General features: G+C 42.5%; 1 protein-coding gene across 1 annotated transcript in view; it reads left to right on the plus strand.

The window, feature by feature from the left end:
- LOC136672128 (A disintegrin and metalloproteinase with thrombospondin motifs 7) overlaps positions 1–26685 on the plus strand; it is a 65405-nt gene that overhangs the window by 27181 nt on the left and 11539 nt on the right. The window contains exons 15-23 of the mRNA XM_066648082.1: positions 1238–1482; positions 4577–4724; positions 11051–11177; positions 12147–12360; positions 14091–15743; positions 16024–16176; positions 18673–18846; positions 19013–19159; positions 22736–22904. Of these exons, the coding sequence (XP_066504179.1) occupies positions 1238–1482; positions 4577–4724; positions 11051–11177; positions 12147–12360; positions 14091–15743; positions 16024–16176; positions 18673–18846; positions 19013–19159; positions 22736–22904 (3030 nt within the window). The remainder of the gene's footprint in view (positions 1–1237; positions 1483–4576; positions 4725–11050; positions 11178–12146; positions 12361–14090; positions 15744–16023; positions 16177–18672; positions 18847–19012; positions 19160–22735; positions 22905–26685) is intronic.

Below are 26685 nucleotides of genomic sequence, written 5' to 3' on the forward strand. Positions count from 1 at the left end.
CACTCATTTACTCACTCACTCACTCACTCATTTACTCACTCACTCACTCACTCACTCATTTACTCACTCACTCACTCATTTACTCACTCACTCACTCACTTACTCACTCACTTACTCACTCACTCACTCACTTACTCACTCACTCACTCACTCACTCACTTACTCACTCACTCACTTACTCACTCACTCACTCACTTACTCACTCACTCACTTACTCACTTACTCACTCACTCACTCACTCACTTACTCACTCACTCACTTACTCACTTACTCACTCACTCACTCACTCACTCACTTACTCACTCACTCACTCACTTACTCACTCACTTACTCACTCACTCACTCACTTACTCACTCACTCACTCACTTACTCACTTACTCACTCACTCACTCACTTACTCACTCACTTACTCACTCACTCACTCACTCACTCACTTACTCACTCACTTACTCACTCACTCACTCACTCACTTATTCACTCACTCACTCACTTACTCACTCACTCACTTACTCACTCACTTATTCACTTACTCACTCACTCACTCACTTACTCACTCACTCACTCACTTACTCACTCACTCAGTTACTCACTCACTTACTCACTCACTCACTTACTCACTCACTCACTCACTCACTCACTTACTCACTCACTCACTCACTCACTCACTTACTCACTCACTCACTCGCTTACTCACTCACTCACTCACTCACTTACACACTCACTCACTTACTCACTCACTTACTCACTCACTCACTCACTCACTTACTCACTCACTCACTCACTCACTTATTCACTCACTCACTCACTTACTCACTCACTCACTTACTCACTCACTTACTCACTCACTCACTTATTCACTCACTCACTCACTCACTCAGTTACTCACTCACTCACTTACTCACTCACTCACTTACTCACTCACTCACTCATTTACTCACTCACTCACTCACTCACTCACTTACTCACTCACTCACTCACTCACTTACACACTCACTCATTTACTCACTCACTCACTCACTTACTCACTCACTCACTCACTCACTCACCACAAGGGGCTCTATTCAGTGCTCTACATCAATGATTGAAAAATGTGTTCTTGAAGTTTGCAAGTTAGTCATTTATATTTGCAGTGTCTATTTTTTTACATATTACTAATCCATTATGGCTGGAATGTCCCAGAATGCTTTAGTGCTGAGTTTAAGCCTTAATAATAAGCAGGGGTTTTTTTTCTGCCAGGTTATGTGGACATTGGTCTGATTCCAGAAGGAGCACGGGACATCCGTATTGAGGAGGTGGCGGAGGCTGGGAACTTTCTGGCTTTAAGGAGCAACGACCCAGAAAAGTATTTCCTCAATGGGGACTGGACAATTCAGTGGAATGGAGAGTATAAGGCAGCAGGGACAGTGTTCACCTACGAGCGGAGTGGACAGCTGGAGAACCTCACATCCCCAGGCCCCACAATGGAGCCAGTGTGGATTCAGGTACACAATCTGGACACAGTACCTGTATAAATCTCCAAATTCTCAGCTTTTTCCCTTTTTTTATTTACCTTTTGTATAAATTCGACCACAGTATTTACCGTCCCTTGGGAAGACCACCTGGGTACCCCTTTTTAATTGAAGGTATTCTGGAATGCAGTGGTCTGCAATATGCGTAAAAAGAATGTGCTCATTTCTCATCATCATTATTCTCACATTTGTTTGCCTACGCTCAAAGATTAAGTAACAGTGTGTCTGATTTATGAATGAGACAGCTGTGTTTCCTGTCCTCCTGAGTAGTAGGAGTTAAGTAGGCTAGCTGTGGATCTGTTGGGAATGTGCAGTGCCAAATGCTACTTTCCTTGGCTTAGCAAACTGAAGTTTAAAGAAATACAGCTTCCAATGAAGACTGAATTGCTGTTGGTTGGTATCGGTTTAATTAGATATGTGTTTATAATTCAAGGCACCTGTACATTTCTGTAATCGTAGATAATATAAAAGCAAGATTCATCACGATATGACACGTTTCCCTTGAGAATAATCTCAGTTCGGCAGAAGGTCACGGCCTTCCTCAAGGAGCAGAGCCACTCCTCAAACTTATGTATCAAACCAAGCGAAAATCCAGTCATCGTACCCTGCTCTAGTGCCCTGTTGTATTCGCAGGGCTTGTCTGTTGAGATAAAAAAGCTCTTTGTGTACAACGAGAGTGTTGGGAACTTCTGGACATATTGTGTATTTCGATGGCCCATGCTCCAACACTCGAAATAAAAATCAAATTTCCTCTGGCCATCACCAGATATGGAAGTGAATGACATGAATATATCTCCTCGCTGTTACTGATCTGGTTCTCTAGGATGTGGAGAGGTGCAGTCTGTGTATATAATAATAATGGAACATCAGCAGATGAGCTGTGTCTCCTTCAACTTTCAAAGCCTCGCTTCCCTCAGTCGACCTGAAGAAATACGTGACTCAACTGAGAAATTAAATCTTTATCTTTCAAGGTGAATCAAATCAAAGACAGACCGTCCGTTGCCTCCGGTGTGCTCATGGTCTTCTGGAATTTGTCTTAATGATGTTTATTTTCTCATGTTGTTTTTGTTTGCTTTGTTGTTGTTGGGTTTTTTTAGTTTCTTTGCAGCAGATTGATGTTCAGAAAACGTACAATGATTTTTGGGAGTGTTTTGTAAGACAGATGCAGCCTCTGGAAACTTTTATGCAAGTTTATGTATGATTTGATTGCATTTAAACCTCCAGGAGCAGCAGTGAGATCCAGCCGCTAATAAATGAATGAGGAGACTTCATCACAGCCCCAAAGCTCTGAACTAAGCTTAGAGACTCAGAGACTGACAACGCTTCTGTTTATCCTTGAGTCGTTTGTTTAAAGTCCTGAATATTATTTATGAAGTTAATTGGTGCTAAATACAAGCCGTACGTAAAGTAATACCAATGTGTACATTATGTAGGAAGTCGGCATTTGTTGGGTGTAGTCTAAGGGGTTAAATTATCCTCCCTTGATGAATTATAGAAAATAGGTAAGTGTCAAACACGCCTTTAATTTATGTGGCAGCTCGGTGCTCCAGCCACATGAAAGCGCTGGCAGGATTCATTAGTGATTTAGAGCAGGCAGGGGGAGCCGCAGATAAAGGTTCTCCTCCCACAGAGGGATCCACGGCCTGTTGGCAAGCAGCACTCATGTGGGTGGGGGAGGAGAGTGTTCTCCTGAGACAGGAGACTCTAATTCCTCTGTAATGAGGTTCGTTACTCCTCTCTAGGCTCAAGGGTCCCAGCTGCTTCAGTGCAGCCTCACTACTCAGGTGATGTCCAATGGGCTTTGTGTTGGGGTGGTTTGTTAGACGGGTTTATGACCTGTACTGGGAGAAAACTTCTCCCCCAAAGCTCCGGGTTTACTTCTGAATTACACTTGTCTGACTGATGACTCTGCCTTAATTTTGAGTGGGATTCAAGTCAGGCCATGCAAGTACGCTTTCTGTTTTTAATAAGCAGTCCTGAGTAATTTTGGCTGCGTGTATGGGGGTATTGTCTTGTTAAAACATCCATCTTCCCCTCAGACTGAGTGTATTGGCCACTGGAATGAAATTCTCCTCTACAATGTCCCAGTGCACTGTTCCGTTTATGTTCCCTTTGAATATAGGTACTGCCGATTCATACTTTTTTATAGGCAGGGGTGTCAGACACCGGATAATAATGGACCAGCCTACACAGGGCCCTCCTTAGTTTGGCGGCTTTCCAACGGCCTCGGAAATAAATCAAATTTTGGTTCTAACTTTTATAGTCTTAGTTATTATAAGGAAATTATGCTAGCCAGCATATTTCATGACATGCTCTGTTTAACTGCATGTTGTGCTCTTTAATGCTTCTATCGTCCCACTACCCCACCCCCCAGCACTTAAATGCAAAAGTGGTTTGACTCCTGGAGTTGTAAACTGACCACAGGAAAACTAAATTAGACTTAAATATTTGGAGTGATGTACCTTTAGGGAACACAACTGGATTTTAAAACCACTGTTGGGCCTTTATAGGGTCCATTTACACTGTTTGTATGTTTAGTGACTGATAATGTACCTCTTTCTGAGTGTATGTGGCATTTCAGTTGCCAAGAAGCCATGGATCTGTTGAACATTTCAGTAAAAATATTCAAATATGTCAAGTAAACATGAACATTTGCATGTAAGTGCTATGGATCAACCTTTTGTTCCCCAAGCATTGCAATATGATATAATTAGCAATGAATACTGTTTGTTATGTTTGACCAGGTTTCATTGTTCCAGAGCAGTGAGAATGTAAGAAGTACGGAGATGATTAACACTCATTTGTTTTTTATGTAACCGCTGCTTTCTCTCTCTTCAGAATTGATTCCAAGCTTTGAACATTCATTACAGAGAGTTCCGATATGTTGTAGCTTACACTGAAGCATGTTTGTTGTGGTTTCAACCTTCTACAGCATCCTCCCCAGACCTCCTCCACATGTGTGGCAGAGAAGGAATGCCCGTTGTTTACATTGTTGTGTAATGTGTATGCGAGTGTCTGTGTTTGTGTGTACTTTGGCTCGGCCTAATCTGCTGTCTCTGTGCTCCAGCTGCTCTTCCAGGAGACGAACCCAGGGGTGCGATATGAATACACCATCAACAGAGAGAGCCTGCAGGAGTCCATCTATAGCACCTTGGCCTCTGATTTCCAGTGGGAGCATGGAGCTTGGACGGAGTGCAGTGCCACATGTGGGACAGGTAAGAGGCTATAATCCCGGTAAGAGCAGCTTGTGCTAACAGGTCATTTAGCTAGTTCAGATGGTATTTTGCAAGCCCTATGACAGACCTATAAACACTACACTAAAAGCCAACGTAAAATCACTAGTAAAAGTTGACAAAAATAGTTTGACGGGGGGGTTTCCTGCGCGCAAGCTGATTGGCTCTTTCATTACAGGGTGGAACTTCTCCTGTAAACAAATGACCTGTAAACAGTGACCTGTCTCTTTTTTTTTATTAGAACGTTTATCCTCCTTCTCTATCATTCATACAGTTCTAAGCAATGTAGCTTTAAGTGTAGCTCGCTTAATAGAACTGGAACTTAGTGGTCTCCTCCAAACATGCTGAGGTTTCTGAAGTTGTTGCCATGGTGTTAGCATCTCAAACGTATGCTAGTTCACCCGCTCAACTTGTTAGCATCATGTCAGTGTTAGGACTAGCCTAGCAGTCAAGGAGGGGTGAAAAAACAAAATCCCCTGGAAGATTAATAGTCATTAAGGAATAGTGATACTCTGAAAAATAGGTCAGGTCTGTTATTAACCGAGCAGGCCATTCCCAAATGTCTCTTGGTTATTTTTATAAGCATACAGTGTGGGCCCATCCCATAGCATGGTTATTGCATCTTTAACTGATTAAATTCATATTTCCACATCTCCCTGTCTGATCACTGTTTCTATGCAACATTGTTCAACATTGTCCTACGTGGGCAATCATTTTTCTACACAGAGAAAATGCTGCAACGCCAGAAATTGTATTCATTCTTTCTGATAACCAAAAAACAATGAACATTACACTGCAAAAGTTCTCATGCTTCTTTTGCACTCACTTAATAATGAACAACAGTTTCATATTAACCACAGTCTTATTTCCCTGGGTGTGCAAATCAGATTATTGTACTGCTGTTGATTTGCATTCAGTCAGATGAACATCACTGACAATAAATGTTGATTGAGCCAGATGTTACAACAGATGTATGAAAGTGAGCCATGGGGAAAGAGTAGTAGTGTGACTGTGTGGATACGTATACACAGACATTAGAAAACAGTTTTCACAGAACCGCCTCATTGCTCTGGGCTGGATGTTGAACATTTGCAAATCTCACATGATTTCCTCTTGTAGTTTTGGGACTTTTTGTGATTTGTTTTCCATTTCTTTGTGGGCATTAGTGATCTTGTCACACTGGCTGAATCTTTGCCACAAACAGCTTTCAATTTTTCTGTTTTATGTAAATTATGCAATTTTCTTCCTGGAAAAGGTAAGAAAGGTTTTTACAAGGCACAAGATGTGTTACTGCCGAGTGACGAACAGCAAATATAAATGAAGTGAAACACAAGGGCACTAATACATTAATACCTAACATTAAGAGGAATCATTGAAGGAAATGACTGATTGCTGCTTAAAGCCTAGGATTTACAACAAAAGACTAGGATTAATAACAAAATATTCTCATACCCATTTTCCATTTTAAACTTTGGAGAAGGATATTTCCTCTTAAATATATATTTATATATTACCTCCATATGTGTGAGTGACTGAGGGAGGCTTAATAAAAGAGTAAACTTATTAGTTGGTGGAATTATAATTATAGAGTGAAAGACACTAGGGTGACAACAAAAGCACTGTGTAGAAGGGATCATGCTGGTAATAGGGGCGATTTTATTTTGAGTCTGCCTCCTGTTCCTGAGCAGCCATGCAAGGAGCCGTTGACACTTCATTCTTTTCAAGGGGGGCAAACAAGGACAAAGCAGGCTTCAGATACTATAGTTTAAAACCTTGCCTTAATATACTGAGCCTTCTCTTTTGGTGTTTTCAGCCTGTGATAATTAATGCAGTGCTGGATAAATCAGGGATTGATTCCTCATTAGCTGGGTGCTGAAGTTATCCGGTCTTATCTCAGTGTTCGAGGAAGATTCCTAGGTTTATTCTTGCATCTCTAGTTTCCGCTCATTGAGTGCTTTATATTGACATGTCATTGTAATATAGGCAGGATTGCCTCAGGTTTACAGTGGTCTGATCCCCCCCACACGCACCTGTTATTGTTATCAGGCACAGTGTGGACAGCTATAAAAGCTGGGTGAGACTTAGGGTCCTTGTGAGGTCTTGATTGTTTGTAGCTCCTGAATGAGTCTGAGTGTTGTATAGTATATCTTGTTTTTTACAGATTCTTAACCCTTGGAGTGTTTTCTGGAATATAACTTTGTTTTGAACACTTCTCTTTATTAAACTTTCACTCGTCTCCAGTGTGTATGTGTTCTTGACAGGTTTGGACCCTAAGTCTCACCCAGCTTTTATAGCTGTCCACGCTGCGCCTGATAACAAAAACAGGTGCTCGTTAAAAGTTGGGTGAATCAGACCTCCGTAAATCTGAGATGTCACACGTGTGCTCTTAAAAACCGTAGCAAACATTTACTTTTGTAGTAGCATTTATTTAATTAACATGGGACACTCAAGGGTTCATTGTTAGTGCCTTAAGTTAAGAAACATAAAATGTATTCCTATATTGTGTTTATGAAACTAGTTTATGAAACGGAACGCTCTAAAGTACAAAGTTAATTGCTGTGGTACATCTGTAGTGTCTTTACACTAAGTGTATTAGTGTTACATTAACACAGTTAGCGTAATAATTTAGCACTCTCAGTGTTAGCACTAATAGTGTTGATATCACACTGGAGAATGTGCTGTGTACTTGTTTTTCTGAAAGGAGAGGGGTGTAGTCAAAGCTTTTTTTCAAAAGAAAGACAGAATGTTATGATATAGATCAACCAAAAAGCACTGTGTTTACATGGCTACCTGCTACCACTGTGGTTACACAACCTGATGGATCTTGTTTTATCATACTGTCATCATCTTACAGAAACTGGATTGCAGGTATCTGATCGAAGCTAATTAGCTACAGAATCTGTGTCTCAAGTGTTCTACTTGGAGCATTCCTCTGACACAAGTGTGTTTATATGTTTGGTTTATAGATTTTGAATCAATTGCTTCTGCAGAGCAGCAAAATCCATTACTGACAGCAGAGTGGTTTGACCTGTCTCTCTGTCTGTGGTGGTTTATAAAGGATAATGTGTACAACTGCTGCACTCCACACAGCAGGCTAGGGTTTGGTTCCCAGCTTGAGTAGAGACACTGTTTTACCAAAACATGTGCTTGGGCAAGAATCTTAAAGCTACACTAGCCTCTGTAAAATGTTATATGTTTTTATCATCAGTTTCAATGTACAGCATTTCACTGTAATTGAGGTAAAAGGCATTGCTGCCCCCCTGCTTCCTCTAGTTTCTCCTGGGGGATCGCAGGCCTTCCCAGGACAGCTTGGAGAAACAATCACTCAAGTCCTGGGTCTGCCCTGGAGCCACTTCCTAGTCTTTGCTCGCTCTATTCCCACCATAACCCTGAAATGCATTAATTTGGAAAATTCAAAGTGAGAAGATATTCAAAATAGCCCATTGTCTATGTTGTACTTGTATTGTCAATGTCTGCTTACTACTTTACTTCTATAAACGCTACAATGTTTTAATATAAGCTTTCAGCTTCAAATATAGACGCTTTAATTACTCTTGCTCACTTCATTTAACACATGAGCAAAAAGAAACTGTATAAGGCAGTGGCTTGTTAGGTTAGACCATTACCATATCTTGAACTACATCTATTCTAGCCTTTGGGGAAAGACGTTGGTTTCCTGTTCAACCATTAATCTTTCTTTTCTGCAGACTACAGATGCCTTATGACCATCCTGAAAAAAATACATTCTCCAGTGTTGTGCAAATAACCCCCTCACACAAGCAAGCTTTGTCCAGTGTGGAGATTAAAGTGCTCTGGTGGTGGTAGAATATCGTTTGCTTTGAGTGTATTGTTGTATTGAGTATTTGAATATTGTAGTATTGTAGTACTGCTTTGCTCAAAAGTGATATCACTCTACTCTGATTTCAGTTAAACATGTAGCAGTGCAAAATTAGTGGCTTGGATGTAGCATTGTTCACATTTTTACAGACAAAACAACTCATAATTCAAATTATCATGTGACATTTAGTAAAAAAAAATGTACATAGCACAATGGGCATTTTGTTAGTACTTGACTGTGGCAGTTTTTGAAAATCAATGTCAGTTCTCACATATATGTATCATTATACGTACGTGAATTCGGTTTGATACTGAATTTCTAATATAGCCATGACGCAACTACAAAATGGCACTCAATTTCAGTGTCTTGGAGTAGAATTGGAATTCCTGTACATCAGTGAAGCAGTTTGTGTATCTGTATTGTGTGTGAATCTGAATATGACTGTTGATAAAGCAGCAATTACTTACTGATTAGTGTTTTTTATTTCTATTAATTGCACTAAATGTTTCTAGCTGACAATGTTCTTTAAAGGAACACTAGATACAGCTTCAAAATCATTGTGAGGCTTCATCTGACCTTGAAAAGGTAGAACAGAGCCTAGGCTTAGCACTGCAGAAACTGCACTATGTAACTTTTTAAGGAGGGTAGAAATCCACTCCCCTCACCCTTGATTTCAGGGCAGTGCTGTAAATGTGAATTACACTCTGCAGCTGTAAGGGGAGTCTAGGAGAAGAAATATCAAATTCTACCTTTGGCCATTGCTGTTTATCTACATTGACCTTATTTAGCTTTCTCCACAGTAATTTAATGTGCTGGATGAATGATGAAGCATTGCAAATCAGTAGTATTTGACTGTAGGCGAAGGCTGGCTCCTGCAGTATATGGGCTCAAATTTCCGACTGCCTTTCTTGATGTTCATGTGACTTTAAGCAACTTATCTGTATGACCCACTTTCTCCACATGCTGCAAATCTGCACTGCGTTTTTTTCAGAATGCCTTTAAAGGTTTACTGGATCTGTATTTGTGGCCATTCTGCGTATATACTACTGCCCATTTAGTTTCAGTGGAAGAAAGCAACGTCTAACTGTGTTCATTGAATCTGTTCAATATGGATGTATTGACTTTTTAATATTTGAATAGCCATAAACATTAACAGATGTGATTAGTATGGTAACAAGGAATTTTAGTGTTGGATTAGGATAGCTCTCTAACATATGTTCCCATATCTATCAACAAAAAACCACCATAGAACATCTCTTATGTTTTGGGGCAGAGATTCTCTGTTAAGTTCAAAGAAAGACTCAGAGAAACTCCACTGCAGTCATCTTCAGACTACGGCTGGAGGGCTAGCTACACCCCGCTGCTTGTTTCAACTTCTCAACTGATGTTCTTTCACATTGGTTGGACTGAGGCCTGAGTTTGAGAAGCTCTAGTATTTGTTGTAAATTAGCACCTGACAATAAATACAGACACCCAACTGTGAGATGGAAAATGTAATAAGGGGTTATGGGAATTCAGATTCTCCAGCTAGTTCCCCCCGTCACCTACGGCCACAGCATGAGTCACACCAATCAGCGCTGACTGACACAAGGATTTATGGGTTACACACCATCTGCAGCACTAATATTATAGCCCCCAACAGTGACGCTTCTGAACCCACCACTGACTACACCCGAACCCAGATCAAGCACACATCTGGACTCTTCTGTAGTTTGACACTCGTTGGGGCCGGTAGAACTGTAGCTGGCTAGAGAGGCTAGCTGTCAGAGAGTGTAAGAGTGAGGAATGAGGAGAAGGAAGAAGCACTCCAGACTTGAGAACAGAGTGTGAAATAAAGTTGAGGAGCTCGTCTACTGATGTATTTGATCAGGTGGCTCCTCTGTGGCGATCATCTACTGCAAAACTCCTCAGCCTTTTTAGTTAACGTTCATCACTTTCACTTCACATGCACCTTTCCTCATCACTAATCACTGACATTATTTATAGCTGCTTTAAGGACCCTCATGATAATACTTTGCAAATATTTCTTAATAGCTGGTGATATTTATAGTTAAATCGTAATGCTCTGCTGATTTGATATTAAGTATTTTTAAGTATAGATTATTGAAAGACTGTCAAGATTACACATCATTTTTCATTGGAAAAGTGATTCATTGGAAGGTTGGCCTTCTTTCTCCCCCATCACTATGTCCAAGTGTGTTGAGCTGTCTGTTGGGGTTGTGTTAGCAGCAGTTTGAAATAAAACCCCGCTGACTTGATTGTTAAATTATGCAGACATTTTGAAAATATCTATAGTTTCCTTCTAAAAAATTGTAGATGTGTAATGTAACCTCAGACCTAGCAGTAGGTTCTGGATCATGGACGTTCCAGGGTTCATCATGGCTGCCCTTTTATTTAATGGGTACCATGAATTCCATGATGATTCTGAACAAATGAATTGTAGTTGACAGATTTCCCCTCACTCTTTCAGGTGTGAAGAGACAGACCGTGCACTGTGTGGAGTGGATGTCTGGGATAGTGGAGGACCACTACTGTGACCCGTCCACTCGCCCGGATGATAAGCGAGTGCGCTGCAGCGTGGGATCATGCCCAGCCGTGTGAGTGTCCAATACACCGACAAAGCAATGTTCACCCATCTGTGCATTCCACCTGCTCCTTGTCTACATTGCCTCTGCGCCTACGACCGAACTTCTGAATGGTGTTTTGGAGAGGTTGAGTTTGAGAAAGGCCAGAACCTGAATTTGCACTAGGGCCTCTACATTCGTGCCACATTTTATTAATCTTATTTAAATTACAAGAGATATAAATGTGCCTGGGTCAAGGTTTTTGAAGTGGTACAACAGGAGGGATGATAGTTTAAATATATTCCAGTTTGAATGGAAAACACACTTGTTCCTCTACCTCCGTGGACCCTTCACTTCAAACAGGTTCATAAAACCCTGTCTGAGTTCCATCCATCCATCCATTATCTGTAAGCGCTTATCCAATTCAGGGCAACGGTGGGTCCAGAGCCTACCTGGAATCATTGGGCACAAGGCAGGAATACACCCTTGAGGGGGCGCCAGTCCTTCACAGGGCAACACACACATTCATTCACACCTACGGTCACTTTTGAGTCGCCAATCAACGTGTGTTTTTGGACTGTGGGAGGAAACCGGAGCACCTGGAGGAAACCCACGCAGACACGGGGAGAACACACCAACTTCTCACAGACAGTCACCCGGAGCGAGAATCAAACCCACTACCTCCAGGTCCCTGGAGCTGTGTGACTGCGACACCTACCTGCTGCGCCACCGTGCCGCCCCTGTCTGAGTTCTCCCAGTGCAAATATGACCATAAATATAACCCTAATAAAATATCTCCCTATTACTACAACAAAATACAATTCTGTTGAGGCTATTAAATGTGAATCAGACAGAGAGAATCCCATAAGTATTGATCTATGAGAAACTCAAATGTGAAATTTGAACCCAAACCAAGCCAGCAATAAATATTAGAAAATATGTTTTTCTGAAATGGACAAATATTTCAAGGACTCTTAATTTGTTTTGTGTTTTGATTTGCAGATGGTGGGCAGGCGAGTGGCAGAAGTGCTCATCCAGCTGTGGGGAATGGGGCTTGAGTAAGAGGACAGTAGTGTGTATAAGGAGCTTGGGGCATGATGAGCAAGAAGCCCTGCAGCCCTCTGAGTGTCAGCACCTGCCCAGACCTGACCCACTGACCCGCTGCAACACAGGCATCCCCTGCCCTGCTGACTGGAGCATTGGCGACTGGAGAGAGGCAAGTAGGCAGCAGCTTAAAGAAAGAACTAATCCTTAGCGAACTGCACTAAGCCAGTTTTCCAGAATTAGATTAACTCCATGGAACTTAGCTGCTTGAAACGTATGCACAATGTGTTTCCATGTTTTCTGTCACTATTTTAAAGATGAACAAGGCTGTCTGCATTATTAGATGCATTGTAAATTGTAGTATGTATGGAGGTTTTCATTCATTATCTGTAAGCGCTTATCCAGTTCAGGGTTGCAGTGGGTCCAGAGCCTACCTGGAATCATAGGGCGCAAGGCGGGAATACACCCTGCAGGGGGCGCCAGTCCTTCACTGGGCACCACACACACTCACACCTACGGACACTTTAGACTCACCAATCCACCTACCGACGTGTTTTTTTGGACTGTGGGGGGAAACCGGAGCACCTGGAGGAAACCCACACGAACACAGAGAGAACACACCACACTCCTCACAGACAGTCACCCGGAGGAAACCCATGCGAACACAGGGAGAACACACCAACTCCTCAAAGTGTATTGAGATTTTGACACAAACAAATAAACATTCAAAAACAACACATTATACATTCATTCATTATCTGTAAACCTTATCCAGTTCAGGGTTGCGGTGGATCCAGAGCCTACCTGGAATCATTGGGCGCGAAGTGGGAATACACCCTGGAGGGGGCGCCAGTCCTTCACAGGGCAACACACACATTCACACCTACATTCACTCACACACTCAAACCTACGGACACTTTTTTGAGTCGCCAATCCACCTACCAACGTGTGTTTTTTGGACTGTGGGAGGAAACCGGAGCAAACCCACGCGGACACAGGGAGAACACACCAACTCCTCACAGACAGTCACCTGGAGCGGGAATCAAACCCACAACCTCCAGGCCCCTGGAGCTGTGTGACTGCGACACTACCTGCTGCGCTACCATGCCGCCCAACAACACATTAAACATTTATTATTATTTACTTTAATGCCGACAATAGTAATCCTATCTCTTTTTTTGGCATGGATAGATCACATTCTTTACCATCGAATGAAAACAATGACAACATGTTAAAGGAGAGGAGTAGACTAACTGTATATACAGAAAGATTTGCATTATTGTGCGGGGCTTTTATTGTTTTAAACTGCTATCTGTATAATTAGTAGTACCTGAAACATACCTGAATATCAATAAGGGTTTACACAGAAACAAAGTCAATAAAGGGGAACATTAAATAAAGTGAGTACACTGTCTGTAGCATTTGATTAAACTGCATGTCTTTGCCCTATCATTGGTAACAGATTTGTCGTTGGTATTCTGTCAACACAGGATTCATCAGGCTGATGCGCAACCCATGCAAAGCACACTCTGTTTCACCTTGTTTTTCTCTGTAATTGTTAAGCGCACACAGAGCACTGATTGACATGTGTGTGTAAGCTCTCAGTTCCCCGTAGTCCTAGTTAAATTAGGCAACCCAAGTTTTAATGAGGGGATAACTTCTACCAAGATCCTTGACAAGTGCAAATTAAAGTGAGAAAATAGTGAAACTTTTTGTCATTCATTTTGAAAGTGTGTAGCATGTTCCGAATCAATACTGAGAGATATTACAAGAGGCATTTATTTCCTCTGTGTACAGCAGATTGCATCGCAGCTCTGTGTATTGCTCTTCCTCTTTGATTTCGTCTGATGAGGGGAGTTTCGGCTTTGGCAGCTCTAACCGTCTCTGTCTCTCTCTCCACAGTGCTCGGTGAGCTGTGCCGGTGGTGTGCAGACACGGGAAGTGACATGCAGCTGGAACACTGGGGTGGTTTGCGACCCTCAGGCTAAGCCCACTTCCAGCGTCCCGTGCAACACTCAGGAATGCCCAGTGAATGTAGATATTGACTGGTCTGGGAGTGGCTCTTCAAGTAAAGAGGATTTCAATGAGATAAACTCAATACCCGATGACAACCACTTGCCAGAGTTTGCCATTGGGACAACTAGGGCACAGCCACGAGACAGCGAAGGTCAAAATAACTTCATCAACGGGGACTCTTATTTCAATCATATTGAATTGGATAACTCGGTCAAGAACAACATCCAAGTTGATGACTTTTACTATGACTACAACTTCATAAAGTTTCATGAGGATCTGTCATATGATTTTGACAAGGAAGGGACTGGCATGTCTGATTACCCAGGTGTTGACCAAAAGCATGATCCCACACTTGGTGCTTCCACAGTTTATGAGCAAGGACCGGATCCTTCCACAACTACCTCATTCACGACCTCCACTGTTACCACACTTCCTGCCTCGACTTCTTTTTCCAATGAAGAGCAACAGAGTCCTCGTTACAACCAGGCGGATCAGAAAGTTTCAGAAGATGATGCGATTTTTGAGGACTATTTTTTGCCTATTGTTACAACAGCCAGCCCTCGCTCTTCTATCACCAAATTCTCTCAGAGATTCAAGGAACTCGGTGTTCTTAGCCCAACTCAGGACATCAGCACTCTTAAAAGCCCATTACCAACAGAAGAACTGCCTTCTGAGGGCAAAGGCACAACACAAAATGGTGTTGTTCCAGATGGTTACATGACGCATGAGCCTCGTACGTATCTTAGGGAAGACAGTGTATATTATGGAGAGATTCAGACTGATAATTCAACTAACCTCTCTATATCAAAGAAGGTTGAAGACATTGTGGTGGAGACGGAGGAGCAGTTTGATGAAGACATTCCTGGGGGTGAAACCAACTGGGAAAGGCTTGTACATTACTCTCCTCCTCCGCCAAGTGCTGAGTTACATTCTGATACCTATAAGGACTATTACATTGGTCCTAGCATTACCCCTTCTACAGCCTCACGCAAGGCACCAGAAAGCACAACAGCATACCCAGGTGTACATGGAGATACTGAAATATACAGTATCACTAAAACTAAAGCTAGTGAACACTCTGTGAACTTAGATAAACTCTCTGAGGAGACTCCATCTCCGCCAGCAGAAAATAAAAGTAGCATGACATCATCCGCTGGACCCGAGTCTCTACCTCATGTGGAATCACATGGTGATTTGCAGCCCCCATCTTGGGTTTCAGGAGAACTTCCAACCCTCATCATGCCAGTTGCTAAGAGCCAACTTCCTGGCACCATTAGCCCAGCTGTTACTCTAAGACCTGGACATACGGGGCCTGACAGACAGCAGCGGACATCTTTAGCTCCTTCACTTGCCTGGACAGAGACGGACATCAACAAAGTCATCGTTTCACAGTCTTTAAGGTTCAGAAGCACTTCTTCCCCTGAACCCAGACCATCTGAGGGTCTTATACGTCAGCATTTAGACACTGCTGAGCCTGACATATCCTTTTCCCATACACCATCCCCCACTGCCTTCTGGGGCACCAGCAACTGGAGTGCTGTGAGTGAATTTAGCTGAAAATCATTATTACAGGTTTGAAACCAAACCCATGTAATGAATATATGCCTATAATATATACCTCTGTATACCTGCCTCTTTATTACTGTTTTTGAGATGAGGTGCTATACATAGTTCATAATATTTTGACTCCAGTTATGATCATGGTTGAGTGTAGATGTTTAAACCTCCATAAGTCTCATTTCTTTGCTTTAAATAATGTAGAAATGAATTTAACATTGACTTTAGTTCAATATCCACATGGATGTTTTCATTTTTGTAGTGCTCGACTAGCTGTGGGCTCGGTGCCATTTGGAGGTCAGTGTACTGCAGCACTGGGAATGACTCAGACTGTGATATGGCTAAAAGGCCAGCACCGGCTCGCCGCTGCTACCTACGGCCATGTTCTGAATGGAGGATCGGTAATTGGAGCAAGGTGAGGTCACTTACTCTATAGAGAACAACGTCAGTCTGTGAATGAATTCATTCACTCATAGGATCATTCATTTTTTCTAAACACTCGATCCAACTCAGGGTCCTGGTGGGTGCAAGGCAGGAAAACACCATGGACAGGTCACCAGTCCTTTACAGTGCACCACACACTCACAAAGTCACTCACCTAGTAGTGTAGTCTTGCATGGTCAGACCCTTTTAGGAGATTCTGGTGCTTTTCGCCACTTAATGGCCAAGAATGGCCTACAATTGCAGGGAAAGATATCTGACTGACATTTAAAAGGATCAATCACTGGTCTTCTATTTTGGCATAATGTGTAGAAGGAGACGATTCACATTGGACCAATGCCAGTATAAAAAAATACACGGAAGTGCGTGTACACAGATGTACAGGGACACAGTCAGAATGCAACTGGCAGAATCCTGAGAGTGAGGCCAGGTTAGTGCACTGAAAGTATCAGACTCTCTGTCAACGTGGCCGGAGCGTATGTGGCTGAGGCTACTCACCTATAGACCAGTGGCGGATGCTGGTCTTTCAAGGAGGGGAAGCTCAATTTCGGCCTACATCATAAAATGTTTCGGTTTATTTATACGTAAATTCTACCCTCCATTCCTTTTCAAGAAAAGGCGTCTTTTCCAGGGACTTGACTAGTGTCCTCTCAATGGCCAGCAGAGCTAGGCTTAAACGGCCTTGGCCCATGTGAAGTGTGTCCTCCTGTGAGTGCTTTGTGACGGTGGAGGGGCTCAGCGGCACCCGCTAGAAACTGCGATAGAATTCAGAAAGACTGATAGAAGTCTGTCTCCAAACACAAGCAGCTACAAAAAACCCACCAGAAATAGAAACTCGATTTATCACTAGTCGTTTTTAACAAAGAAAATGTCGCTAAAAGGATTAAGAAACTCTCCGGTTCAACTCAGAACAGAATGAAAATGTCATGCTCCCACGGATCTTTACACCAAAGGATCACTGATTCGCTCATTTCGCTTTCAATCAAAAAGGGATTCAGCCTCAGACAGATCATCCAATCATCAAGCAGAAGCTGAGCGTCCGGGCCAGCTGAGGCCAGCCCACTGCCCCGTAGACCCCCAGAGACGCTGAGCGTCCGATGGGCGGGACAAAGCTCAGCATTTATCCAATGACTCGTCTCGTTTCGCTGCACTTCTGCTTCTCTATTGAACTGTTTAAAGCACTGTGAAGCTGTGGGAATGATTGAGAGGAAAGCCGTGTCTTTACCAGTGATAAGAAGCTGATTCTGAACAAAAGTTGAGTGTGTTGTAGTGCATATTTATTCAATGACATGTACACACAACAGTATATATTTGATCACTTATTTTTTGACATTTTAGGGGAAGCTGAGCTTCCCTTGCAGCCTTAGAGCAATCGCCTCTGCTATAGATACACTTGAACAGTCAATCCACCCTGTTTTTGGACTGTGGGAGGAAAACTGAGAACCTGGAGGAAACCCACACAGACACAGGGAGAATACACCAAAGTCCTCACAACTACCTGTTGGGCCACCATGCTGCTTACTGTTTACTAAAGTGATCAAATTAATGTATCCAGTGTTTCACGTACTCAGAAATATGTGCAGGCAAAATATAATAACAGTTCGTAAAACATTCTCATGTACAAAAATAAAAATCATTTTTTGTAGATTGTCTTTATAGCATCAAAAGGAAGAGAGGAGATGGAAGTTATTTGAGAACTGAGAGACACACGTCTCAGTGCCATATGTTGCAGCCTTACAAAACGGGTTGCCTAAGTCTACTAGAACAGAGACAGGATCTGAAACAGATTGAGCAGATGTGCAACGTAGAATGTGCTAGACACAAACAACTTTTTGTTTCTGGGGCACTGTCATTAAACAACACATTAGTCCACAAACTGAGTTTAACATCTTAAATTTTGAGATAATACAAGTTGTTTAAACCAAAACTATTTACAATATTCTTATATCTGTTTAGCGTATAACACATCCGTTTACTTGTTAATCCTTGCTGATATCTGATGACGTTGCTCAGATGGTCTACTTAAATCAGGCTTTTAAAGAATCTCTTGTAAGCCGCCTTCTGTACATTTGATAGATAACAATATTTTTTTGCAAACTTGTTTATCACCACTTTTCTTTGACTACTTCTTTCATCTGAAGGAGGCTTGTTGTGAACCCCATTATGTAATCCTTCAAACATTGGTGTAATGCCATAAATACCAGATTACAGACGCCTACGGTGTTGAAAGAAGAGAGTGATTCAAAAACGACCTATCACAACCCATTGGCTCTGGCCTGTCATTCAGAGATAACAGTTTCTGTCAGTGTGGCGTTTACAAAATCTGCAAAAATAAAAAAAAGAGCTAGATAGAAGACATCACAGGCAGTAAATCACAGATCTAGCTGTAGCTGACTGAGGATGAGATATAGCCTGCTGTGCACTGATGTTTTTTTGTTGTGTGAAACCATGCTTTCTCTTCTTTTGACAGTGCTCGAAGAACTGTGGGGGAGGCATGGAGCTGCGAGAGATCCAGTGTTACGACCTGCGGGACCAGAGGCCGCTGCGGCCATTTCACTGCCAGGCCATATCCGCCAGACCTTCAGCCCAGCAGTCCTGCAACACCCAGCTCTGCCTTGACTGGTACTCCTCTTCTTGGGGAGAGGTGAGATCCTCCAGTCACGTTTTTGTCCTTTGTCTTCTACAATCTGCCAGCTTTCAGAAGCCACAGCACTTCAGTTCCTCTTCAGATGGAGCCTGCTGACATCAATAGTAATGGCTCCCCCCCCCCCTCTCCCACCCCGTTGCTACTATCTCATTTGTGCCTGCAGTGTTCGGAGCTGTGTGGAGGCGGAGAGCAGCAGAGGCTGGTCACCTGCCCCGAGGATGGGAGATGTGATGAGGAGCTGAAGCCTAGCAACGTTCAACCCTGCAATACTCAGCCTTGTGCCCAGTGGGTGACCGGATCCTGGGGTCAGGTGAGGATTGCGTCAGGGCTCATTTGTAAATATGCGTTGGGTTTTTGAAGCTGCTGAGATTTATTTGAAGGCCCCAAGCTGATTTTAATGAATACCGAAATGCTTTGCATGCTTTTCCAGAAAAAGACCTCTGAACTTCTACTTATTTATTTTGCTTTTCAATCATAGTCCTCAAGATCCATAGTAACCACTGTGGAAATAATTTATATTTTAATGAATGTAGTTTATTTATTACTGTTGACTAGCTCAGGAACATGGCTGTGCACATATTTCATTGGCTGGGATCACAAAGGGATGACTGAGGAAGAAAGTTCCTAGTTTCAAAAAGCTACCGAATGTGCTACAGGCAAATTAACCCCTTGTAGGTAAACGCGCTATTGGTGTAGAATGTTATAAGACGATGTCCTTCATTGTTCCCTGAGAGTGTAATCCACTTTCCACCATGAATAGATGATTTAGTTCTTAAGTTATGTTGTTTTTTTTGGCACACGGTGTGGTGTAGGGTGTATAGAGAGATCATGCAGCCCTTGACACTGTGTTCAGGGCCTTTTGTCTCACGTTTCCCTGAAGAAATTTTGAAAACATAGAAGGCCATGGGCCTCTAGGGAGTCTAGCTCTTTAACACTGGGTAGTATTACTTGCTCTTCCTTCATGCATAACAATTTGAGTTGTCAGTGGGGACCTTAATATTCAGCAAATATAAATTAACATTAGACTTCTGTAGAGAATGTTGCAGACTTTCTATTCCCCACTTCTACTCTGTGGTCATCTAAGGCTATATTTTATCATGCAGTGTTACAATTAAAGAATTGGTTTGGGAATCCAAGATTAAAATGTATTCTTGATCGACCAAGACATGTTTGCTTCCCAGAGCTTGGGATTTTCAATGGTATGTTTTTATGTTTATAGCTTGAAGGCTGATTTGGTGCAAGGTTTATACATTGTAATCAATATATAGATTTATTGTGGCTTCTTCTCTCGCTTCTTAATTGAGCACAGTGCTCTTGTGTGATTGACAGGACTCTGAATGCCATAATGGTGGTAGTTCTTTGTGAATGGTGGATGTAGTAGTTACGCGGAAATTTTCTTTGTGTGGTTTGTCGTTTTCCTTTCTTGCAGAGCAAATAACACCAAATTTTAGCCATGGGGAAACCGTTTTATACGGTTGTTTAAAGTCCTGAATGTACAGATGTTTTGAAGTGTGTGCTGGAATAAACTTAGCGACTTACAAACTTATATTTCAATCTCAAAGAAAGCAAGGAGGCCAAGAAGGAGGCACCCAAATCCAGCAATTACTCTGAGCTCAAATCTGAGCTCACATTACTCGTCCAACAATTTTGTGACTCATGACGGCTACACTGTGCCCTGTGCAGCAGAACCAGGCTTTGATATATAAAAGCCGCCTTTAATCCTTCTCCACGTCAATAGAGCATCATGCCACCAGGGAGCCTTTGTGTTCTCCTACTCTAAACCCATGTTGAGCCCGTGCAGCACTCAGCGGGGGCCAGGTTGTGTACCTGCACCGGCTGAATGCACTTTACCTTTTAATTAAAGTCCCTCTTTGATAAAGACACAAATCCAGCCTCAAAGAAACTTTTCTGAATTTACACTACTCTGACAAATGTGGAACATGCATAAAGATTCAACGTGCTTTTATCTTTCAGCACATGTGGTCACGTGTAATGACCCACATAAGGAAATATAAAAGCTTATTACACTCTCTGGGCGGCACGGTGGCGCAGCAGGTAGTGTCGCAGTCACACAGCTCCAGGGACCTGGAGGTTGTGGGTTCGATTCCCGCTCCAGGTGTCTTTGATGAGTGTGATGTGTTCTCCCTGTGTCTGCGTGGGTTTCCTCCGGGTGACTGTCTGTGAGGAGTGTGGTGTGTTCTCCCTGTGTCTGCGTGGGTTTCCTCAGGGTGACTGTCTGTGAGGAGTGTGGTGTGTTCTCCCTGTGTCTGCGTGGGTTTCCTCTGGGTGACTGTCTGTGAGGAGTGTGGTGTGTTCTCCCTGTGTCTGTGTAGGTTTCCTCCGGGTGACTGTCTGTGAAGAGTGTGGTGTGTTCTCCCTGTGTCTGCATGGGTTTCCTCCGGGTGACTGTCTGTGAGGAGTGTGGTGTGTTCTCCCTGTGTCTGCGTCGGTTTCCTCCGGGTGACTGTCTGTGAGGAGTGTGGTGTGTTCTGTGTCTGCGTGGGTTTCCTCCGCGTGCTCCGGTTTCCTCCCACAGTCCAAAAACACACGTTGGTAGGTGGATTGGTGACTCAAAAGTGTCCATAGGTGTGAGTGTGTGTCTGTGTTGGCGCCCCCTCCAGAGTGTATTCTCGCCTTGCGCCCAATGATTCCAGGTAGGCTCTGGACCCACCGCGACCCTGAACTGGATAAGCGCTTACAGATAATGAATGAATGAATGAATGAATGAATTGCACTCTCCCAGACAGAGAACTTTGTTGGTCAACCAAAACACAGAGAAGGTTAGTAGCATTAGTAAATGCATATAGATATCCTCTATATGCATTTACTAATGCTACTAACCTTCTCTGTGTTTTGATATATGCACATCATATCACGGTCAGATGGTAGATTAGAGCTTAGTTTCCAGCTCAGACAGCTGTTTGTCTACACGTTTAACATTTCGCTACACTATTAACATTGTAAATCATTCTGTAAAAGAGCCTGCTGAACATAATCAGTTTAAATGTAGAATGATGCAATACAGAACATGGTGCCAGATAGCATCACTGCCACACAGCTCCAGGGTCCTCCCATAGCCCCAAAACATGCTGGTAGGTGAATTGACTACCTGCATTTGTGTGTGTGGCAAGTTAATCTTTAAAATCTACAGTCCCTTTCTGACTCATACATACTGTTCCACATAATAAGAATTACTTAAGGTGGAACTGACTGCAAATATAGGAGACTGCTAACTGCATGAAAGTAAACGCATACTGAAAGTGCTACAAATCTAACCAGCTTGAGTTACAAATGACAAGCTATAGTCAGCTTCGTGCTCAAATATACCTTACCACCTTAATATGTGTGGAGCTTTGAGTGATGGAGCTGAAAACCAAGTTTGTTTTGCTGTAAGAAAAGTAGTTTACAAGTATGTTGCTTTTAATAAAAATAAAAGGCAATGACATGCAGTTAGCATTTTTCAGCACTGCAAATATTATCATTGGGCAAAAAAAGTGATGAAGTACAGTGAATATTATTTACAGTATATATGGATATGTAACATAAAATATACAAAATACACAGAAAAAAATCCAAATTATTTACTAATATATATCTAAAATATACACAAAAATACAATAAAAATATATATCAATAATACAGATCCAGGGTTGCAGTCTGTTGAGCTTCACATATACAGATTAGCTATGCCCAGGGAGTAAAGTGTAAAACAAATCTACTACGGATTATTTGATTATTGGGCACAGTCCTGTAATTTTCTCCACAGAAAGAACTGAAGGGTCTGGTGAGTTTATTCGAGGAATGTCCGGTCCAGCTGGCTGAGAGTGGACGTCTTGCAGGTGGTGTGAGTAGTTCTCAGGCATTTGTGCCATGTGTTTGTTGGCAGTGTTCGGTGTCCTGTGGCGGTGGGGTGCAGCGCCGGCTGGTCAAGTGTGTCAACACCAAGGCAGAGCAGGAGGAGGAGGAGGAAGAGGAACAGGTCCAGTGTGACCACGAGCCCTGGCCAGAGAACATGCGCCAGTGTAACCTACAAGAGTGTGACAGCACCTCCTCCGGTGAGTGTTGCACTGCTGCATCTGCTGATTCTTTGTCGTCATAAATACAGCATGCCCATGCATTTGTAGGCATCCCTCCTCCACTATTTCCTTTAAAATAACCGATGTGTTATCGTCCATGTTCTCAACTCTTATTAAATATTATGTAAATAGTCCACACATAAAATGTGCTTTAAAGAAACTTTAATCAGTGATTTGTGTAACGCTGTGTGTATACTTCCACTGAAGTTGGTCTAATGATGCCTTGCAACAGTTCCGCTTGAATTCCACTGCAGCGGAACTGCCCCGACAGAAAACACTTTCCACCACAGTGCGCTGCAGCAACTGGACTTTAAATAACACTGAGTTCCTCAGGGTGTGTGTCTATCTCTGACCCCTCTGTGCCCTTTTGCTCTTCACTCCTGGGTCAGTGGAGCGTGGTGCCCTGTGCCTAAACACTGCTAATCATGTCCACATGGATGTGCAGGGACAACTGTTGTCACAGGAAAAAGATTCGTATCTACAGGAATATAACAAAAACGCATCACAAATAAATGAGGAAAATCAAAATGTTAAAATTGAAATAATTACCATTCATTATCTGTAACCCTTATCCAATTCAGGGTCGCGGCAGGTCCAGAGCCTACCTGGAATCATTGGGCGCAAGGCGGGAATACATCCTGGAGAGGGCGCCAGTCCTTCACAGGGCAACACACACACTCACACACTTCTGAGTCACCAATTCACCTACCAACCTGTGTTTTTGGACTGTGGGAGGAAACCGGAGCACCTGGAGGAAACCCATGCGGACACGGGGAGAACACACCAACTCCTCACAGACAGTCACCCGGAGCGGGAATCGAACCTACAACCTCCAGGTCCCAGGAGCTGTGTGACTGCGACACTACCTGCTGCACCACCGTGCCACCCCAGTAATCACCATACATCACATTAAAGTTTATAGAGTTCAGAACTAAAGTGAGATCACATTCAGGATGCCCCCCCTCACCCCCCGACCACCATCACTTAGCACAGCACATAAAAATGGACAATGTGAGCATCTATTAGTGTATGTAAGTTCTGGGCAATTTATTCTCAAAGTGTGCTGAGTGATTTAATGAGGTGTTTGTGGCAGGTCAAAAAGCATTGATTGTTTAAAACTCTTGGAAGAAGCCTGTGTGAGATTTCACACTTTCAGGGTGGTAGCATTTAGCGTGAAATTGCAAATGACTAATTGTGGACCAAATTAAATAGTGCATTTCAGCCAGCCCCTTAAAGTGTTTACAAAGTGTTCCAATCACAACCTCAGTTCTCTCTCTCTCTCTCTCTCTCTCTCTCACGCTCAATCACTCGCCTACTCACTTGCACTCTCTCAGAACTCATCTGCAAGCTCATCTGACAGAATGTAATTACCCCACTGCTTCTTTACAACAAGCAGAGAGCGGATGTCATTTCTGAGGGTCTGGGAATAGTGCCCTGGCTCGTTGTGTTAATTACAGTAAAGTTTGAATGGTATGTAGGGGGGAAGTCGCATGTTTAATGCTTATATCTATGGATACATTCACAAAAGGATATTTTCCTGCTGTTCCTCAGTTAATTTGGATCTAAAGGTTTAGTGCCGAGAAAATTGAGAATTATTTCCAGAACATTACTTTGGTGTAAAATATCAAGATCCAGTGTTCAGTAGTTTTATCGTCATGTGCAGTACACCTCAGTACACCTCCACTGAAAAATGACATTGTTATCTTTCACGCTTGCTGTTCTGGCTAAGAAATAAACGAATATAACAAGTATATAAATATAGAACCAGGAGGAAGCAGGAGATAAAAATGAACTGGAAGAGTAGATTATATACGAATGAGGTAAGCTGTATTAAGCTTATAAAGTAAAAATATAGTGGTTGACTAAGAGCTGGAAGACTTCTTAAGCGTTCTGATGCGTATCCACAGTAAAGTGTAAAGTGTCTATGCAGTCCAGAGTTTAGCAGCAAAAAAAGTGTGTGTGTGTGTGTGTGTGTGCCATCACACCGTTGAACAGATTTCTAATGGCCTATGCCTCAAAGCTGTTATGAGTTATATTTCGTTCATAAATAAATTGATGTAAACTTCTAAACCTGGCAAATTCAAAGAGATTTGAGTTAATGAATATCAGCAACATCCATAACCTTCCTCCTCATGAATCATTTCAAAGGGTTTTAAAAAGGAGTTGATTGAAATAACTTGGCGTAGTTGGTAAAGAGGCTAATGGTCTTTATTCCTCTTATGACCTGTGCTTTTCTTCTTATCCTATATCACACGTATTCACCCGTTATTGTTGTTGGTTTTCTGGATATTGCTGATCAAAACAAGAGGAGATGATCTTTGTAGGCTTTGGTAGATGTATTTTAGTTAACAGAAACACATATCTCTGGAATAGACAAGCAGACCGCCTGTTCAAGTTTCCACAGTATTTCTTTGACCAAATGTGTCTGTCTTACCGTAGCCCGCCCCCCCCCAGAGACTGGTCTCCTGCTGGGTTGGAGGAAGGAAAGATCTGTCCTGTCTGGACTGTGTCCTGGCCTGCTTTTCCCAACCCCAGTGACTGACCAAGTAGCTTCATAAATGGTCAGCTTGATCTTTGTCTGATCAGACTCTGATAACGATCTCAAAGCCAGGGTCATGGCCCAACTCAGTCTGGCTGTTGCCCTGACAAAAGGTTTCTAACTATAGGTTTCTGGTATGAAACACTGCGCTATGTACTTTTGTAAGGAATGTGTAACATGCACTAGTTGTTCAGAAGATTGTAGGCACCCTCTAAAATAAGGTAAGTCATTGTTGGCACGAATGTGTGTGTGATTTTGGTTAAAAAGCACGAATGGTAATGGGATGTATATGAGCCTTATTTCACTATGCCCAGTGACAGGGTGTAAAGCCTGCCAGCCCATTGTCTCTGTGTATTCTCTGGTGTGATGGAGCAACGTTTACTAGACTTGGGATGAGTTGGAGGCTTGTACTAATCGTTCAACATCAGTCCATTCAAATCCTCACAACACAGAAGAGTAGAGGGGCAAAGACGGAATAGAACAGTGATCTACTGCCTATATTATAGACTATAGATTCACATTCCTCAGATAGTGCTGTAATAAGCTTAATAATCATTTATCTCATTCATGTAATGGCAAAAACTTTAACATCTCCCTTTTTTGATTTCGTCGCCTATTGTGTGATGGTGGGAGTGAGGAACTTAAGTCTGTGCCTGCTGACTAGGCCACGGAGATTATGGGGTTAAACAGGGAAACCTTTTGAAGCTCATCTGCCCTGAGGCAACTTACTTAACTGGGTAATTTTGGCACTGCGTGTTTAGATGAACCAGGCATGATATGAGACAGACGGCGCTGTCTCAGATACAGCAGCAGATTTGGGCAAGTCTTGTCCTCAGACACGTCAGCTTTGCGATGTTGCGGTGTTTCGTCATCATCATCCTAGTACTTTCTTCAGAGGAACTGTTTGTTGTACAAATCCCATTTCCACTAGTGAACGCAGTAGTGAAAATAGAAAGCAGTGATTCATAAATTCTGTTTAATTCCAAAAACACTGCATTTGATGCTTTTACTTATGAAACTTTTTGTAAATATACACTTGTTCCAAATTTGATGTCTGCAACACATTAAAATACTTGAGGCAGGAGCGTGTTTACTACTGTGTTACATCACCTTTCCTTTCGTCAACACTTAATAAATATTTGGAGACTGAAGACGCCATCTGATCCAGGTTTTGGAAGATGAACTTTTCTGATGCCCTTCTGTGCTGGGCCTTCGTTGTCT

The sequence above is a fragment of the Hoplias malabaricus genome, chromosome 16 (genome assembly GCF_029633855.1).
Source record: "Hoplias malabaricus isolate fHopMal1 chromosome 16, fHopMal1.hap1, whole genome shotgun sequence".
Taxonomy (NCBI): Eukaryota; Metazoa; Chordata; class Actinopteri; order Characiformes; family Erythrinidae; genus Hoplias; species Hoplias malabaricus.